Raw genomic sequence first — 19,608 nt, 5'->3', positions numbered from 1 at the left:
TCGGTGATTCTTTCTGACCATCTCATCACCTTGATTTCCTTTAGGAAATTGATTTCCTTTAGGAAATTGGTTAATTGGTTTGATCTCCTTGCAATCCAAGGGACTTGAAAGAGTCTTCCCTTGAAAAGCATCATAATTTGAAATCATCAGTTCTTCAGTGCTCAGCTTTCTTTATAGTCCAGTTCTCACACTGGTATGTGACTGCTAGAAAAACTATAGCTTTGACTGTACGGACTTTGTTGGCAAGGTGATGTTTCCACTTCTTAATATGCTGTCTAGGTTTGTCATAGCTTTCCTTCAAAGGAGCAAGCATCTTTAATTTCATGACTGCAGTCATCATCCACAGTGATTTGGGAGCCTGAGAAAAGAAAATTTGTCACTGCTTTCACTTTTCCCCTTCTATTTGGCATGAAGTGATGAGACTGGACACCATGATCTTATTAGGCTTTTGAATATTGAGTTTCAAGCCAGCTTTTTCACTCTGCTCTCTCTCATCCTTATCAGGAGGTTCTTCAGTTCCTCTTCAGTTTCTGCCATTAGAGCGGAGTGGTATCCTCTGCATATTTGAGGTTGTTGATATGTCTCCCAGCAATGTTGATCCCCGCTTGTACTTTATCCAGCCTGGCATTTTGGATGATGGACTCTATGTATAAGTTAAGGAGGCAGGGTGACAATATACACCCTTGATGTCCTCCTTTCCCAGTTTGGAACCAGTCTGTTGTTTCATGTTCTTTCTACTACTTCTTGACTCACTTACAGGCTTCTCAGGAGACAGGTAAGGTGGTCTGGTATTCCCTTCTCTTTTTGGAATTTTCCACAGGTCGTTGTGATCCACGTGATCCACACAATCAAAGGCTTAGCATAGTCGATGAAGCAAAGAAGAAGTGTCAGTCACGCGGTCATGTGCGACTCTTTGCGACCCAATGGCCTGTAGCTTGCCAGGCTTCTCTGCCTGTGGGGTTTTCCAGGCACGAATACTGGAGTGGGCTGTCATTCCCTTCTCCAGAGGATCTTCCTGACTCAGGGATCAAACCCGGGTCTCTTGCATTGCAGGCACATTCTTTACTGTCTGAGCTACCAGGAAAGCAAAAGTATTAAGTTTTTCTGGAATTCCCTTGGTTTCTCTATGATCCAGCGAATGTTTGCAATTCAATCTCTGGTTCCTCTGCCTTTTCGAAACCAAACCTGTACATCTGGAAGTTCTCAGTTCACAGACTACTAAAGACTAGCTTGAAGGATTTTGAGCATAAACTTCCTAGCATGTGAAATGAGCACAATTGTACAATAGTTTAAACATTCTTTGGCATTGCCCTTCTTTTGGATTGCAATGAAAACTGACCTTTTCCAGTCCCATGGCCACTGCTGAGTTTTCCAAATTCGTCAGTTCTCTTTAATTTACAGATTAAATCTGGATCCTAGTGTTTTCAATTATTCTAAATTTATTCCTCTGTTTAGGAACTGTTTGATTAGGATGTTGGGACAGTGGGTTGACAGAGAATAAAGTAAACTTTTATCTTGTTGAGGGGCTTACACAAGAAGAATGCTTCTGTCTGACATAAAAGTCTGAACTGGTAGATGGTTTAGAGGGTAGAAGAGCTCTGCTCCCTGAGGTCACTCTGAGATCCAGATGCCTTCCATCTGGCGGCTCCACCACCCTAGGGGAACATGCTCCAGCCAGAGAAAGTGAGGAGAGAGCCGAGAGGGCCACCAATGGAATCTGGAGTTCTGCCACTCTCTTCTTGGTGTAACTTTGAACTTTCTGAGCTCCTAATCTTCACAATGGGATATTACTGTCCATGTCAAATTGTGGTTGGGAAGTTGTTTTTTAATTGAAGTGTAGTTGACTGATGCAAGTGTGTGTTAATTTCTGCTCTACAGCCAAGTGATTTAATTATACATATATACACATTCTTTTTAAAAATTCTTCTCCATTATAGTTTATCATAGGATATTGAATGTAGTTCTCTGTGCTACACATTAGGAATTTGTTTATCCATGCTATATATAAAAGCTTACGTCTGCTAACACCAGCCTCCCAGTCCCTCCCCCAACCTCCTCTCCTTTGGCAAACACCAGTCTGTTCTGTCACTAATTCTGTTTCTGTTTCATATGTAGGTTCATTTGTGTCATTGTTTAGATCCCACTCATAAGTGATATCATGTGGTATTTGTCTTTTTTTTCTGACATCTCACTTAGTATGATAATGTCTAGTTGCATCCATGTCACTGCAGATGGCATTATTCCATCCTTTTTTGTGGCTGAGTACTATTCCATTGTATATATGTACTACATCCTCATCCATTCCTCTGTCAATGGACACTTAGGTCATTTCCATGTCTGGTTGTGTGAATAGTGATGCTATGAACATCAGGATGCATGTATCCTTTTGATTTTGTTTGTCTATTATACATCCCGGAGTGGGATTGCTGGATCATATGGTAACTCTTGTTAGTTTTCTGAGGAACCTCCGTACTGTTTTCCACAGTGGCTGCACCTGTGTACATTCCCACTAGCAGGGTAGGAGGGTTCCCTTTTCTCCACACCCTCTCTAGCATTTATTTGTAGACTCTTTAATGATCATTCTGACTGGTATGAGGTAGTTCCTCACTGTAATTTTGATTTGCATTTCTCTAGTAATTAGGGATGTTGAGTACCTTTTCCTGTGTTTATTGGCCATCTGTATTTCTTTATTTGGAGAAATGTCTATTTAGGTCTTCTTCCTATTTTTGGATAGGGTTTTTATTGTTGTTGTTGAGTTGTATGAGCTCTTTGTACATCTTGGAAATTAAGCCCTTATTGGTTGTGTCACTTGCAAATATTTTCTCCCATTCTGTAGATTGTCTTCTGTCTGTCTGGGTATCTCATGTCCATGACTCGATGGACATGAGTTTGAGTAAACTCCAGGAGTTGGTGATCGACAGGGAGGCCTGGCGTGCTGCGATTCATGGGGTCACAGAGAGTCTGACACGACTGAGCAACTGAACTGAACTGAACATTATTCGTGGCCATGGGTAGAGAATCAGTGGTGAGCGGGGTGTCTGCTAGCCTCTTTTATTGACCCTGGGAAGAGTTTGAGAGGTGTGGCTTCCATTGTGGAAAGAGTTTTAAAGGGAGTGAGAATTATCAGGGTAGAACTAGCCCACATAGAGGTGAGAAGACAACATGAGGATCTGAGGAAATGCTTGAGGACCGAGACAGTTCCCCAGAGCAGAAATTCTTAACCTCAGCCACAAGTCAGAATTCCCTGGGAAGTTTCTTTAATGATTCTTGGGCTCTCAATTGGTACTTAATGAATTAGAATTTGGGACTTAATGAATTAGAATCTTTGGAAGGGAATGGAAGCTGGCAATCTATATCTCTTTTGTCTTTTTTTAAAAAATTCTTTCTGAATCTACATCTTTTTTAAGCTGCCCACATACTTCTGATAATAAGGCAGACTTGAAATCTATTGCCCTACAGAATCAATAGTGCCATCTGGCTGATGATGAAAGGGGTTATTTGAGGCAGGAGCAGAGCTGGACTGAAGAGGAATGAGAAATTGAGAAAGACTAGAAACAGGGTTACTTTGTGATTTCTGCTGCCGTTTCTGCTTTCATGTTTTACATAGAAAAACATATGAGCTCCACTTGTGTCCTCAGTGTTGGGACACAGACTGTGAACCCCCCAGCTCAGGCATCACCATCTGCAGTCCCATCCATGGCCATGAGGAAGCAATGCTCTCTGCTGGAGCAATCTTGCATTCTTTTACTGGGTTCTCAAGTGGCCAGCCTCTTGGATTTCAGCATCTTCACTGGTGTCCAGCTCAATGTTCCTGTATCATCTTGTGTATTTAGGAAGCTGAATAGTTTCTTCTAACTTCCCACTGACTCTGTCTTCTATTGAAGCAGAAAAGGTAGCTGTATTAACTAAGGTCCTGTGGGCTGGAAACAAAAGTCAACTTGGAATGATTTATACAAAGATAGTGGGAGAGTTCTTAAGATAGGACAGCCATTCTTAGATACAACAATTTGGTATCTTTTAAAATGTATCCTCTGAATATTCTTGGAATGTTGGTTCAACTCTTTTTAGTAGAAACATTGATCTCTACATAAGGGATGGCTGAAGAGTACTCTATCTCTGTCCTGTTGTCTAAAGGAACCCAAGTTTTGGCCCCATAAGGGGAAAACAAAAACCCTCCATTTAACAGGAAACCCTCATCCCTCTTCCTCTTATAAATCTTATAATCAGTTTGATGTGACAATATTGCTTAAGTAAACCCTTTGATGGAGTCTTCCCCCTACTTGCTAATCAAAGTATTGCTTCCAACTATGTATAGTACTCTTGCAACTTAGCAGGCACACACACTCTCTTTGAGAAGTTCAGGTTATCAGAATTTTCTCCATCTTATCACATTCCCAGTGGTGTTTCTCACTCCTTATAGATTATGTGTTTGGATAAGAAGGCTTTTATAGGAACACAAAAACATTCCAATCCAAAGGGATGATGCTGTGAAACCTCAGGAGGGACTATCACCACGAAATGAGAAGTCATTAGTGTCATTTCTCTTCTCATCTCTGCAGAATGTTGTTTTTTCTACTTCCCTGGCCCTTGTGGCAGAGTATGGCCACTCCATACTGCTACTCCAGCCTTCAAGTTGTTCCAGCAACTTCCAAACTCCTGGGAGAAAGACAGTGACAACTAGCTCAGGTTAGGGCCCTCTTCCAGTCATCTTTGGGGATGGGGAGATATTCTCATGTGATACAAATATGTTAGTTCCAGGAGCTCTGCCCTAGAGAACAACAGATACCCCAAAATGGGTCCTCTGAGGTGGCTCACCCTCCAGGGTAATTATCTTTTCAGTAATCAGAGGGCATTCAACAGGCACATGAAAAGATGCTGAACATCACTAATCATCAGAGAAATGTATATCAAACCCACAATTAGACATCACCTTGCACCTATCAGAAGGTCTATTGTCAAAAAGACACCAAATAATAAATGTTGGTGAGGATGAGAGAAAAGGAGCCCTCGTACACTATTAGTGGGGATGTAAATGAGTGCAGCCACTATGGAAAACAACATGGAGAGTCCTTAAAAAGAACTGCCAGATGATCTAGCAATTCCAGTGCTGAGTATAAACCCGAAGAAAATGAAAACACTAATTCAAAAAGATGATGTGCTACTGTACCACACAGGGAACTCTGCTCAGTGTTATGTGGCAGCCTGGATTGGAGAGGAGTTGGGGGAGAATGGATATATGTGTATGTATGGCTGAGTCCCTTTGCTGTCCACCTGAAACCATCACAACATTGTTAATCGGCTATGCTCCAATAAAAAGTTCAAAATTTAAAGAAAAAATATATGCACCCCAATTTTCATAGCAGCATTATTTGTAATAGCCAGGACGTGGAAACAACCTAAGTAGCCATCAACAAATGAATGAGTAAAGAGAAGTTGTGGTGTGTGTTTGTGTGTGTATATGAATGGCATACAATGAAATGGTACTCTACCATAAACAATGAAATTTTGCCATTTGCAACATCTTGGATAGACCTGGAATGTACATATGCTTAGTAAAGCAAGTCATCAGACAGAGAAAGAGAAATACCATATGATATCACTTGTATGTGGAATCTAAGAAATGAAACACATGTATGTCTAAAACAGAAACAGTCTCATAGACACAGAAACAAGCTAGTGGTTACCAAATGGGGAAAGGGGTGAAGGAAGGACAAGATAGGGGTAGGAGATGTAAGAGGTGTCAACTACTAGGTATAAAATAAACAAGATACAAGGGTGTGATATACAGCACAGGGAATATGCTGTGCTGTGCCGTGCTTACTCACTCAGCTGTGTCCGACTCTGCAACCCCATGGACTGTAGCCCACCAGACTCCTCTGTCCCTGGGATTCTCCAGGCAAGAATACTGGAGTGAGTTGCCATTCCCTTCCCCAGGGGATCTTCCCAACCCAGGGCTCAAACCCGGGTCTCCTGCTTTGCAGGCAGATTCTTTACTATATGAGTCACCAGGGAAGCCCTTGTTGTACATCTGAAACTGACATAATATTGCAAGTCACTGATACTTCATTAAAAAAAATTAAGTACCTACTATGTAGGATAGTTGTGAGGAATAAATAAGTCAGTGGAAAAGTATTTGGAAAGTTCTCGGGTGCATGGTTATACACATAAATATACACACACAGTGGACCCTTTCTGACAACAACAACAAAAGCAGAGGTTCATTAACTTTCTGATCTGCTTTAAAGGGTGAGGCAACTAGAGGCAGATCCTTCTTCCCAAAAGGTCTCACTACCAAAATGGAATCACATATGTCTTCTTCTCGAGAGCAGATCCATAGCTTTGATAAGTGTTCCCTGGGGTCCATGATGCCCACAGAGCTAGTGCTGCTGTCAGCACAAGCGGAGCAGGTGGCCTGCCAGACTGTGACATTCACCGAGGGCAGCAAGAAGCCGCCTGGCCCAGCTAAGAAGTGGGTTGGTCCGGTGTCCAAGTGATAGTGTGTCCTCAGTGTAAGCTCAGGCCCTTCCCGTAATGGACACGATGGCTCACTCACAAGTTCATACTCATACCGGAATATATTTCAAGTGCTTATACAGACACAACGTAGCTTGTTAACAAATGTATCAGTGTCCTCCTCCTCACCTGAACAGACTGTTCCAACTCCTCAGGAGAGTGGTCTTTTTTTTCCCCAAGTCATTTTTTCAAATTTATATTTTTATTGAAGGATAATTGCTTTACAGAATTTTGTTATTTTCTGTCAAACCTCAACATGAATCAGCCATAGGTATACATATATCCCCTCCCTTTTGAACCTCCCTCCCATGTCCTGCCCTATCCCATCCCTCTAGATTGATACAGAGCCCCTCTTTGAATTTCCTGAGCCATACGGAAAATTCCTCTTGGCTATCTATTTTACATATGGTAATGTAAGTTTCCATGTTACTCTTTCCATACATCTCATCCTCTCCTCCCCTCTCCCCATGTCCATAAGTCTATTCTCTATGTTTGTTTCTCCATTGCTGCCCTGTAAATAAATTCTTCAGTACCATTTTTCTAGATTCCATATATATGTGTTAGAATATGATATTTATCCTTCTCTTTCTGACTTACTTCACTCTGTATAATAGGTTCTAGATTCATCCACCTCATCAGAACTGATTTAAATGCATTCCTCTTATGCCTGAGTAATATTCCATTGTGTATATGTACCACAACTTCTTTATCCATTCTTCTGTTGATGAACATCTAGGTTGCTTCCGTGTTCTAGCTATTGTAAATAGTGCTGCAATGAACAATGGGATACATGTGTCTTTTTCAATTTTGATTTCCTCAGGGTATATGCCTAGAAGTAGGATTGCTGGGTCATATGGTGGTTTTATTCCTAGTTTTTAAAGGAATCTCCATACTGTCTTTCATAGTGGCTCTATCAATTTACATTCCCACCAACAGTGCAAGAGGGTTCCCTTTTCTCCACACCCTCTTCAGCATTTATTGTTTGCAGACTTTTTGATAATGGCCATTCTGACTGGTTACAAGTGATATCTCATTGTAGTTTTGATTTGCATTTCTCTAATAATGAGCGATGTTGAGTATCTTTTCATGTGTTTGTTAGCCATCTGTATGTCTTCTTTGGAGAAATGTCTTGTTTAGGTCTTTCCCCCACTTTTTGTTTGGGTTGTTTGTTTTTCTGGCATTGAGTATATGAGCTGCTTGTATATTTTGGAAATTAATCCTTTGTCAGTTGTTTCATTTGCTATTATATTCTCCCATTCTGAGGGTTTCCTTTTCACCTTGCTTATAGTTTCCTTTGCTGTGCAAAAGCTTTTAAGTTTAATCAGGTTCCACTTGTTTACTTTTGTTTTTATTTATGTTACTCTAGGAGGTGGGTCACAGAGGATGTTGCTTTGATTTATATCATCGAGTGTTCTGCCTATGTTTCCTTCTAAGAATTTTATAGTTTCTGGTCTTACATTTAAGTATTTAATCCGTTTTGAGTTTATCTTTGTGTATGGTGTTAGGAATTGTTCTAATTTCATTCTTTTACGTGTAGCTGTCCAGTTATCCCAGCACCATTTATTGAAGAGGCTGTCTTTGCCCCATTGTATATTCTTGCCTCCTTTGTCAAAAATAAGGTACCCATAGGTGCATGGGTTTATTTCTGGGCTTTCTATCTTGTTCCATTGGTCTATAATTCTGTTTTTGTGCTGGTACCATACTGTCTTGATGACTGTAGCTTTGTAGTATAGTCTGAAGTCAGAAAGGTTGATTCCTCCAGCTCCATTCTTCTTTCTCAAGACTGCTTTGGCTATTTCCAAATGAAAAGTGTTTCCATATGAACTGTGAAATTTTTTGTTCTGGTTCTGTGAAAATTGCCATTGGTAATTTGATAGGGATCACATTGAATCTGTAGATTGTATTTGGCAGTATAGTATTTGGCATTTTCACAATATTGATTCTTCCTACCTAGGAACATGGAATATCTCTCCATCTGTTTATGTCATCTTTGATTTCTTTCATTGGTGTCTTATAATTTCCTGTGTATAGTTCTTTTGTCTCCTTAGGTAAGTTTATTCATAGATATTTTTATTGTTTTTGTTGCAATGGTGAATGGGATTGATTCCTTTATTTCTCTTTCTGATTCTTCATTGTTAGTATGTAGAAATGCAAGTGATTTCTGTGTATTGATTTTTTATCCTGCAACTTTGTTAAATTCATTGATTAGCTCTGGTAATTTTCTGATACTATCTCTAGGGTTTCTATGTACAGTATCATATCATCTGCAAACAGTGAGAGCTTTACTTCTTCTTTTCCAATCTGGATTCCTTTTGTTTCTTTTTCTTCTCTGATTTCTGTAGCTAGGACTTCCAGAACTATGTTGAATAATAGTGATGAAAATGGACACCCTTGTCTTGCTCCTGATGTTAGGGGGAATGCTTTCAGTTTTTCACCATTGTGAATAATGTTTGTTGTAGGCTTATCATATATGGCCTTTACTATGTTGAGGTAAGTTTCTTCTATGCCCATTTTTTGAAGAGTTTTAGTCATAAATCCGTGCTGAATTTCGTCAAAGGCTTTTTCTGCATCTATTGAGATGATATGGTTTTTATCTTTCAATCTGTAACATGGTGTATCACACTGATTGATCTGCTTATATTGAAGAATCCTTGCATTACTGGAATAAAACTAACTTGATCATGGTGTATGACCTTTTTGATGTGTTACTGAATTCTGTTTGCTAAAATTTGTTGAGGATTTTTACATCTATGATCATCAGTGATATTGGCCTGTAGTTTTCTTTTTTCTGTTGTCTTTGTCTGGTTTTGGTATCAGGGTGATGGTGGCCTCGTAGAAAGAGTTTGGAAATATTCCTTCCTCTGCAATTTTTTGAAAGAGTTTCAGAAGGATAGGCATTAGCTCTCCTCTAAATGTTTGATAGAATTCTCCAGTGAAGCTATCTGGTCCTGGGCTTTTTGTTTTTTGGGAGGTTTTTGATCACAGCTTCAATTTCAGTGCTTGTAATTGGGTTGTTCATAATTTCTGTTTCTTCCTGGTTCAGTCTTGGAAGATTGAACTTTTCTAAGAATCTGTTTCTTCCAAGTTATCAATTTTATTGCCATATAGTTGTTCATAATAGTCTCTTATAATCCTTTGTATTTTTGCATTATCTTTTGTGGCCTCTCCTTTTTCATTTCTCGTTTTGTTGGTTTGATTCTTCTCCCTTTTTTCTTGATGAATCTGGCTAAAGGCTTGTCAATTTTATCTTTACTATTGTTTCTTTCATTTCTTTTTCATTTATTTCTGCTCAGATCTTTATAATTTCTTTCCTTCTACTAATTTTGGGGTTTTTTTTGTTCTTCTTTTTCCAGTCATTTTCGGTGTAAAGTTAGGTTGTCTATTCGATGTTTTTCTTATTTCTTGAGGTAGGGTTGTATTGCTATAAACTTTCCTCTTAGAACTACTTTTGCTGTATCCCATAGGTTTTAAGTTGTCATGTTTTCATTGTCATTTGTTTCTAGAAATTTTTTTATTTCCCTTTTGATTTCTTCAGTAACCTGTTGGTTGTTTAGAAACATGTTGTTTAATCTCTATGTGTTTGTGTTTCTTACAAATTTTTCCTTGTAATTTATATCTAATCTCATAGCGTTGTGGTTGGAGAAGATGCTTGATACAATTTCAGTTTTCTTAAATTTACTGAGGTTTGATTTGTGACCCAAAATGTGGTCTATCCTGGAGAATATTCCATGTGCACTTGAGAGGAAGGTGTATCCTTCTGCATTTGGATAGAATGTCTGAATATATCAATGAGATCCATCTCATCTAATGTATCATTTAAGACTTGTGTTTCCTTATTAATTTTCTGTTTTGATGATCTATCCTTTGGTGTGAATGGGGTGTTAAAGTTTCCTACTATTATTATGTTACTGTCAATTTCTCCTTTTATGTCTGTTAGTGTTTGTCTTATGTACTGAGGTGTCCTGTGTTGGGTGCATAGATATTTACAATTGTTACGTCTTCCTCTTGGATTGATCCCTTGATCATTATGTAGTTTCCTTCCTTATCTCTTGTAATCTTTAAGGTCTATTTTGTCCGATATGAGGATTGCTACTCCAGCTTTCTTGTGCTTGCCATTTGCATAGAATATATTTTTCCATCCTCTCACTCTCAGTCTATATGTGTCTTTAGGTCTGAAGTTTCTTGTAGACAGCATATATGTGAGTCTTGTTTTTATATCCATTCAGCAGTCTGTGTCTTTTGGTTGGAGCATTTAATCTGTTTACTTTTAAAGTAATTATTGATATATATGTTCCCATTGCCATTTTCTTAATTGTTTGGGGTTGATTTTGTAGATCTTTTTTCTTCTCTTGTATTTCTTGACTATATAAGTCCCTTTAACATTTGTTGTAAAGCTGGTTTGGTGGTACTGAATTCTCCTAACTTTTGCTTGTCTGATAAGCATTTTATTTCTCCATTAATTTTGAATGAGATCCTTGTCGGGTACAGTAATCTTGGCTGTAGATTTTTTCCTTTCAGTACTTTAAATATATCCTGCCATTCCCTTCTGGCCTGCAGAAGTTCTGCTGAAAGATCAGCTGTTAAGTGTATGGGGTTTCCCTTGTATGTTACTTGTTGCTTCTCCCTTGCTGCTTTTAATATTCTTTCTTTGTGTTTAGTCTTTGTTAGTTTGATTAGTATGTGTCTAGGTGTGTTTCTCCTTGGGTTTATCCTGTATGGGACTCTTATGCCTCTTAGACATGATTGACTATTTCCTTTTCCATTTGGGGGATATTTTCAACTATCATCTCTTCAAAAACTTTCTTATACCCTTTCTTTTTCTCTTCTTCTTCTGGGGCCCCTATACTTTGAATGTTGGTGCATTTTTTATTGTCCCAGAAGTCTCTGAGACTATCCTCAGTTCTTTTCATTCTTTTTACTTTACTCTGCTCTTCAGAAGTTATTTCCACCATTTTATCTTCCAGCTCACTGATTCATTCTTCTGCTTCAGGAATCTATTGATTCCTTCTAGAGTACTTTTAATTTCAGTAATTGTGTTGTTTGTATGTTTATTCTTTAATTCTTCTAGATCTTTGTTAATTGATTCTTGCATTTTCTCCATTCTGTTTTCAAAGTTTTTGATCATCTTTACTATCATTGTTTTGAATTATTTTCCAGGTCGTTTGCCTGTTTCATCTTCATTTATTTAGACTTCCGTGTTTCTAGTTTGTTCCTTCATTTGTGTAGTATTTCTCTGCCTTTTCATTATTTTTTTAACTTATTATGTTTGAGGCCTCCTTTTCCCAGGCTTCAAGGTTGAATTGTTTCTTCCTTTTGGTCTCTTCCCTCCTAAGGTTGGTTCAGTGGTTTGTGTAAGCTTCGTATAGGGTGAGATTTGTGCTGAGTTTTTTTTTTTGTTTGTTTGTTTATTTGTTTTTCCTCTGATTGGCAAGGCTGAGTGAGGTGGTAATCCTGTCTGCATGACTGGGTTTGTACTTTTGTTCGTTGTTTAGATGAGGTGAAGAACCTCATCTGGTGGTTGGGTGATGCCAGGTTTGGTATTCAAGTGGTTTCCTTTGTGTGAGTTCTCACTATTTGATACTCCCTAGAGTTAGTTCTCTGGTAGTCTAGGGTCTTGGAGTCAGTGCTTCCACTCTAAAGGCTCAGGGCTTGATCTCTGGTCAGGAATGAAGATTCTGCAAGTGGTTTATTACAGCATTAAGTGAAATTAAAACAAATATCCAAAAATGAGAAACCAAAGATGTATCCCAGACAAACTGCAGTTACAAAATCAGGCAAATAATAATTAAAATAATGGAATATACACATATACATATACACCCATGACCAAAATCAAAACCGTCCAACAAAAATAAGGTACAATAAATTGATCCTGCAAACAAAGGAAACCAAAAATTATATCTACCAATTAAGAACAAAACTCACTAAAGCACAAACTGGAAAACTAAACTAAAGCAAGGTGCCAATTGGAGAATAAAGCAATGAAAATAAAACTAACAAAATGTTGAGAGGAAAGGAAAGAAAGAAAAGAAAGAAAGAATAGATATGCAAAGTTAAATAGAGGTAGATGTAGAAGATTTATATACATTAAAGATTAACTGCAAGGGGCAAAGAACAGTAGGAAAAGCAAACAAAGGAATAAATGTAGAAAAAATAATAATAGGTTTAAAAAATTAAAAAAAAAAAAGAGAGAAAAGAGTCAAAAAAAAAAAAAAAGCAAAGCTCCACGGAACTGCAAAAGCCCAACGTAGAGGCAGAGGTTTATAACAACAATAAAAAATGTGACTGAGGGAAAAAAAACCCTCAAAAGCTTATTAGATTTCATAGTGCCAATAAAACCGACAACTACAATGGGGGGGGCGGGGAGGAAAATAAAAGAAAAAAATCCAAAAGAATTGACAGAACAAGTCAAAACATGAGTTTTTCTTGAGTCCCTGCTATCAGAGTCCTTTCCCTCGCTGGGAGTCACAGTCCACCTCACCTCCCTAGGATGTCTTCCAACACTGTGCTGATCTCTGGGCCTGCTATGGGGGCAGCTCAGATTCTAATCTGGTCCTTCTACTGTGTGTTCTTGCCTCCAATGTCCACAGCTATCAGAACTAGTGCATTTTCTTCTGTGGGAGCTCTCAATGACCTTTTATATATTCCATAGACACAGAATCTGCCTAATTGATTGTGTGAATTTAATCTGCAGCTTGTACAGCTGGTGGGAAGGTTTTGGGTCTTCTTCCTTAGCCACACTGCCCCTGGGTTTCAATTGTGGTTTTATTTCAACCTCTGCATGTGGGTCTTCCACTGGGGTTTGCTCCTGAGGTTGCCCTGGAGGACTTGGGTCTGCCCCAGTGAGGGCCAGGTGTGGAGGTGGTGCAGCTACTTGGGTCGCAGGCGTTCTGGCAGCACCAGGTACTCAGGGGAATTGGTGGCTAAGGCAGCAGAAAATATAGTGCTCTAGAAGGGTATTGCAACCAGTATTGGCCAATACGCTCTAGTATTCTTGCCTGGAGAACACCCCTCCCTGACAGAGAAGCCTGGCAGGCCACAGTCTACAGAGTCGCAAAGAGTCGGACACAAGCAAAGCGACCCTGTGTGCACAGACACACGACTTTTTCTGCCTGTGGCAGCTCTGTGCCAGTGAGAGCTGAGCATGAAGGAGGCGCAGCAGCTTGGCTTGTGGGGACCCTGGTGGTGCCAGGTGTGCAGGGGCATGGACTCTTCCACAGGAGTTATGGCCCTCTCAGAGTCTTTCTTCAAGCCTGTTGTAGCTGGCAATCAGAAGGCCTCTTTGGCCAGTCTTCTCCGTGGCTCCACTGGTTCAGGCACTTAGATGGCTCCCTTGCCTGGAGTCCTTCTCCGTTGTTCAGCATGTCAGGCACACAGAGGGGCCCCCCTGGCTGGGGTCCTACTGTGTAGATGGGCACATCAGACACTTAAAGGGGCACCCTGGCTGGGCTCCTACAGTGTAGACTGGCACATCAGACACTTAAAGGGGCACCCTGGCTGGGGTCCTACACTGTAGTTCAGTGTGTTAGGCATTTGACAGGCCAGCCTCTCTATTATTCTGCTGCTGATGCTGGCGTGTGGGGATAGAGAGGCTATGGTGGTGGCTCCATCCTCTACGCGTGACTCAGCAGTATCGCCTTGCTTCCATGGCTGCCTGGCTTTCCTCCACAGGCATTTCCCACCACAATCTCCTCCCTCACCTCCCCTCACTCCATCTCTCCGCAGTCAACAGCAGCCCTCGATCTGGGATTGCTCCACAATCCCTAAACTCCAGCTCCGAGCTGCTGCACCTTCTAGGGGACCTGCATCCCTGTCCAGGGTGTGTATGGCTGTGGCAAGGACTGTCTGATTCTCATTCCATTTAGGCTGCCACAGATCAGCTGTTTCACTCTCAACCTTAAACGTTTCTCCTCTGACTCAGACAGTTGCCCCAGTGTGGGGATGGGACCCCTGCCTCCTGCTTCATTTCCCGCATGCGCTAGTGGCAGGTAAGGGCAGGTCCAGTCTTACTAAAACTTCAGTTTTTTTCCCTTAGTTTCTTCATCCTACTGAGTTTTGCATGGTTCTATATATTCTTTAGATGGCTGGATGGCATCACCGACTCGATGGACATGAGTTTGAGTAAACTCTGGGAGTTTGTGATAGACAGGGAGGCATGGCGTGCTGTGATTCTTGGGGTCGCAAAGAGTCGGACACGACTGAGCAACTGAACTGAACTGATATATTCTTTTCCTCTTGTCAGGTACTCCTGTCCACTCTCAGCTGGTGTTCTGCAGGCACTTTTGTGTCTGAATACTTTTGTGTGTTCCTGATGTATCCGTGGAGAGGTACTCCGTGCCCATCTATTCCTCTGCCATCTTGTTCTCTCTGGAGAGTGGCCTTTTGGGGTGCAGGCCTTGAATGGGTGTCGAAGGCTCATGGAAACATGTGCTTTGCTTGCCTTCATTAAGGTCCGGATTCCTCCACCTCTTTACTTAGTCCGCCAGGAACAGTGCAAGTCAGTGAATAAGGTCCTAACTGTCAGATCTTTCATACATTGAAAAGTCGGTACAGTGAAAGAGTTGATCCCAGACTTCTCCCATTTTGCATTGTTTTGTTTGTTTTTTTTCATCACAGACCCATCGTTCAGAGGAACTGCTTGTTGGGAGCTTGTGACGCATGTTGGCGTGCAGGCCCTTGGAAGCCCTGCACCACAGCCTGTGGCCGAGGCTTCCAGTCTCGGAAAGTTGACTGTGTCCACCCAGGGAGCTGCAAGCCGGTGACTAAGACACGCTGTGCACCAGGGAAGAAACCCGCTTCCTGGCAGCATTGCCTGGGGCCTTCCTGTGACAGTACGTACCCCTCGCAGGTATCACAGCCGCCCCCAAACTTTGTCCTAACCTGACCTCAGGGAGCCAACCTTCAGGGTCTCATCCATAGGGTCATTCTGAACAGGTGTGGGATCTTGGAATGTTGGGGAAGTAGATGCTTTGATGTGGGTGTGGCTCGGTGTTCTTTAGAGAAAAAACAGTTGAGGGAGTGGTGACCAGTGGCCTTCTCGCAGACACCGATCACCTCTCCACAGAATTCCTCCTACCTGGAGTCTCAGCCCCTCTGCCAGGGCTTCCCCGGATGGGGTTGGGCAGGCATTCCAGTGTCCTAAAGTTCTATGTGAAATGGAATCATGTACATATTTTTCTAGAAAGCATGTCCATAGCTTTGGTAAGTCTTTCCCAGGGTCCATGACGCCCCCAAAGCTAGTGAGAGGAGCAGGTGGCCCGAGGGATCTGAAGTCCCCACAGGGCAGCAAGAAGCCACCTGGCCCAGCTAAGAAGTGGGTCCAGGGCACTCTTTTTTAAATGTTATTTATTTATCTATTATTTTTGGCCGTACTGGGTCTTCGTTGATGCACAGGCTTTTTCTCTGTAGCTGTGGCAAGCAGGTCCTACTCTCCAGTTGCAGTGCACAGACTTCTCATTGAAATATCTTCTCTTGTTGCGGAGCATGAGCTCTAGGGTATGTGGGCTCAGTAGTTGCGACTCCCAGTCAGTAGAGCATAGGCCCATGTAGTTCACAGACTTAGTTACCCCATGGCATGTGGGTTCTTCCCGGACCAGGGATTGAACCCATATCTCCTGCACTGTCAGGCAGATTCTTATCCACTGAGCCACCAGGGAAGCCCTCAGGGCGCTTCTGACTCCAGTGCAGAGCAATGACTCTAACCCAAGCCTAGTTACTTTGCTTCACTGTGTGATCTGTTTCTACTTTTCATAAAACTAGGTTCCTAATGAGCTCCGTGTTAAATGGATATGTATATATATATTTTTTTCAGGAGACTGCACAGACACAACTCACTACTGTACGTTTGTAAAGCATCTTCATTTGTGTTCATTAGACCACTACAAACGAAGGTGCTGTCAGTCGTGTCAAGAAGGATAAAACTTTGCGGGGGTCATTATGCTGCTGTGAAGGTAAAACAAAAATGTAAAAGCTCTTTTTCCCCCATGTAGCTTGTTCCAAAACATGTGTAATACTTCTCTAAAAGTCTCTCGATTCTACGATCAAACTGAAGTCAATGCAAATCACCACTGTTAACATTGGATGCTGTCATGTCCCCCTGACTGGTTTTTAATTCTAACTCCTTTAAGTGATATATTCCAGGACTAACATAAAATCCCATAAGTAGCAGGCACACCATTGCCCTTGGGACCTCGGGAGACCCCCAAGGTCACCAGTGCACTGTCACTAGCTGCCTCTTCCTATTGTTTGTAGACTAGCACAGAGTGGGACATCCTGAAGACTTGGGAAACACAGCAGCTGATGGCTTCTCTCAGTTCTAGGGTTGCAGCAGGTTGATAAGGCATCTATGTTTTAGAAGCTCTGGCCACTAGTCGTTAAGATGTTGACTCTGATGGCATTTCTATGGATTGTTACATGTCGTCTGTGAGAGAGTCACTCTGGACAGGTTTGTAACCCTGACTGACCCAGAGGTCCTGGAGGGAATGGCGCCTTGTCCTCGCTCTTAAGAGAACCTGTGGAAGGAAACACAGAGTAAACATGGCTGCCGTTTCCCAACTGTGGAAGGAAATGTGTGACCAAATGAGGTATCTTAGAATTCAAAGGAGAGGGAAAGTCCACCTTGTCTACTGATTTTGAAGTATATTCAAAGCATCCTTTTAAGAGCTGTGAATGAGACTTTTCTAAGCACTATTCTCTTGCACACAAACAGAAAATCAAAGTCTTATAAGACCTAATTTATGCAGAAAATAATATTCCTAAGGATTTTTATTTTGGAAAAACTGTAAGAAAGTAATGTAACTACGAAACATGATAGCTGACCAGAGTCATTTATAGTAAATAACTGTTTTAGTTTGAACTGATTTTTCAGTGAATCCAAAGTGAATTAGGGTTGAGCTGTAATGTACAGTTAGGATGAAGGGTTAGAGTTGGGGTTTGGTAAGTTTAGGGTTGGTTTTAATTTTAGGGTTAGGTTAGTTGAGAATGGAAGCTAAGTTGGGGTTGAGGCTGCAGTTGACTTTATGGATTAGGGTTAGGTCAGAGTTGGTTTGGGTTTGGGTTTGGGGTCAGTGATGGTGTCAGAGTGAAGATGAAGTTTGGAGTAAATGTTATATGTTCTAAAGCTGATTTGGTTAGGGGGCTCTTTCCTTCCATCTTACCAGTTACGGCATTAGTTGGCACCCAGCCCCAAATAAGTGGTCATCCGTCTTTCTTCAGGGTCACAGCTGCCTGTGGCCTGTGGCAGCAGAGTCTGCTGAGGCAGGTGTGCTGGCCCTAGTCCCTGGCCACACGTAAGTGAACAGTGGGCTCTGGCTTTGGGTGTGTCTGGGCAAGCTTGCTGAGTCCCTGCCGTATCCTGAGCACCGCAGCTCTTGTCACTGCAGCCTCACCGACACCTGGATGAGCGCTATTGTACTGGAGGGTGTGGCGGTGGGGAGTGGGTGTGGGGATGTGACGAGGACATGCCAGCCCCTGAGTTGTTCATCACCAATCACACTTGATTGCTGGAGGTTTTTAAGTTAAAAGAGAGAGCATTTGTACAATACTCTTTGTATATATTTTTATATGACTTATAGGTGCAATATTTTATTTTGTACAGTATGTAATAAAGATATGGGACATATATTTTTCTTAGTAACAAAATTTCCTATTAAATTTCTTCATCTTTGTAGTTAAAGTTGCTGTATTTCATGTGCTGTTGTACCGTTTGTCTTTGATATCATTCAAATGACATTGCTGTGTACTGTATTTTACTACTGTTTCTATCACATAAGAGTTCTCTGTCATGATTCTGACTAGTAATTCAAAAATAAATGTACTTTGATTATTCAGTGGCATCCTCATAAATGCAGGCGACTCACTTGCGTTCTGGTTTTGGTTGGCCTGGGGTAATGTCACCTTGGCGGCATTTCTGTGGGTCCAGGTGGGCTGGACCCTGGTGGGCTCAGTGCTCTGGGCTGAACTTGGGAGTGTGGGTTACAGGATTCAGAGCAGAACACGCAGAGGTCCACTCTCACTCCCTTGCCCCGGACACTTACTTCCTGTGAATCACAGCTGAGAGAAGGCCAAGGGGGGAAGGAAGCTCCGAGTGTGTGCGGCCTGGAGCAGGAATGGAGGCGGGCAGCAGGCGGGAAAGCGGCAGCACAGAAGAGCTAATACCGTCTGGTTTGGTGAGTAACCTCTCCTGATGCCATCCAGCTCTCATACAGTTGCTGGGTTTGAACTGCTCGGGTCCCCTTACACACAGGTTTCTATGACTGGTAAATACTACACTATCCAGGGCCGGATAAAAAACACATGGATGCGGAACAGTGAATACAGAGGAACTGAGTGTCCTGGAGGGTCAACTACAGGTTATACATGGATTTTCCACGGTAGGGAAGGCTGGTGCCTCAACCCCCCACCACCCAACCCCAACCCATTGTTTCAGGCTTAACTGTATAGCGCTTCAAAATTAGCAGTGAGTCTTTCTACAGGAAATTCATGTTGTGGAAATTGAAATTCCCCTTGGAGTTTCCAAGGTCACATGAGATAAGCAATGGAACACAGCAAGTATTTCAACAGTGTATTGATACTTCCTTTTCTTTTTTTTCCTTCATTCCTTCCCTCCTTCTCTCCTTCCATCCCTTCTTCCCTCCTACTTTTCATCCTTCCATATATATACATATACATATATGTATTGTGTACACATGCACACATATCTCCTGTATCTATGAAAATTCACACTGAATTAAGTCTTGGATACCAGTCCAGCACCATAAGGGTCATGATTATAGTAAAGGTATAGTATGATTATACCTTTTTCTTTTTTCTTTTTGCCAATTTCTTTCTCTGATAGGAAGGGAGCCTGGCTCTCACCAGCAATGTATTTTCTTGGTGACTCTAGTATACACGGAAAGTAGTCTCAGAACTGATAATGCATACACCCTGCGAAAGGAAAAAATACGACCAACGTGGGTACAGCATTCTTCCTGTCTGTTTCCTTAGAGCATTCAGTCAGAACCCTCTTCCAGGGTGACTCAGGTCACCCCCTTTCTTCCCGCCCTCTTCAGTGTGGTTATGGCGTTCATCTGTTGTACAGTTACACTCCTTTATCAC

General features: G+C 41.6%; 1 protein-coding gene across 4 annotated transcripts in view; it reads left to right on the top strand.

Moving 5' to 3' along the window:
• Positions 1-18,341, top strand: part of ADAMTSL3 (ADAMTS like 3) — a 363,119-nt gene extending 344,778 nt beyond the window's left edge. For 3 of the 4 annotated variants that reach the window (XM_043921943.1, XM_043921940.1, XM_043921941.1), the window contains 2 exons: positions 15,130-15,344; positions 16,325-18,341. In XM_043921943.1, the coding sequence (XP_043777878.1) occupies positions 15,130-15,344; positions 16,325-16,431 (322 nt within the window). In that variant the 3' untranslated portion in view covers positions 16,432-18,341. Of the gene's footprint in view, positions 1-15,129; positions 15,362-16,324 lie in introns of all 4 variants that reach the window. The other variant, XM_043921942.1, reaches the window with a different exon arrangement.
• Positions 18,342-19,608: the final 1,267 nt, after the last annotated feature.

The sequence above is a fragment of the Cervus elaphus genome, chromosome 13 (genome assembly GCF_910594005.1).
Source record: "Cervus elaphus chromosome 13, mCerEla1.1, whole genome shotgun sequence".
In the NCBI taxonomy this organism is placed as follows: Eukaryota; Metazoa; Chordata; class Mammalia; order Artiodactyla; family Cervidae; genus Cervus; species Cervus elaphus.
Note: the sequence above shows the minus strand (reverse complement) of the source record. Positions and strands in the feature narration are given on the sequence as shown.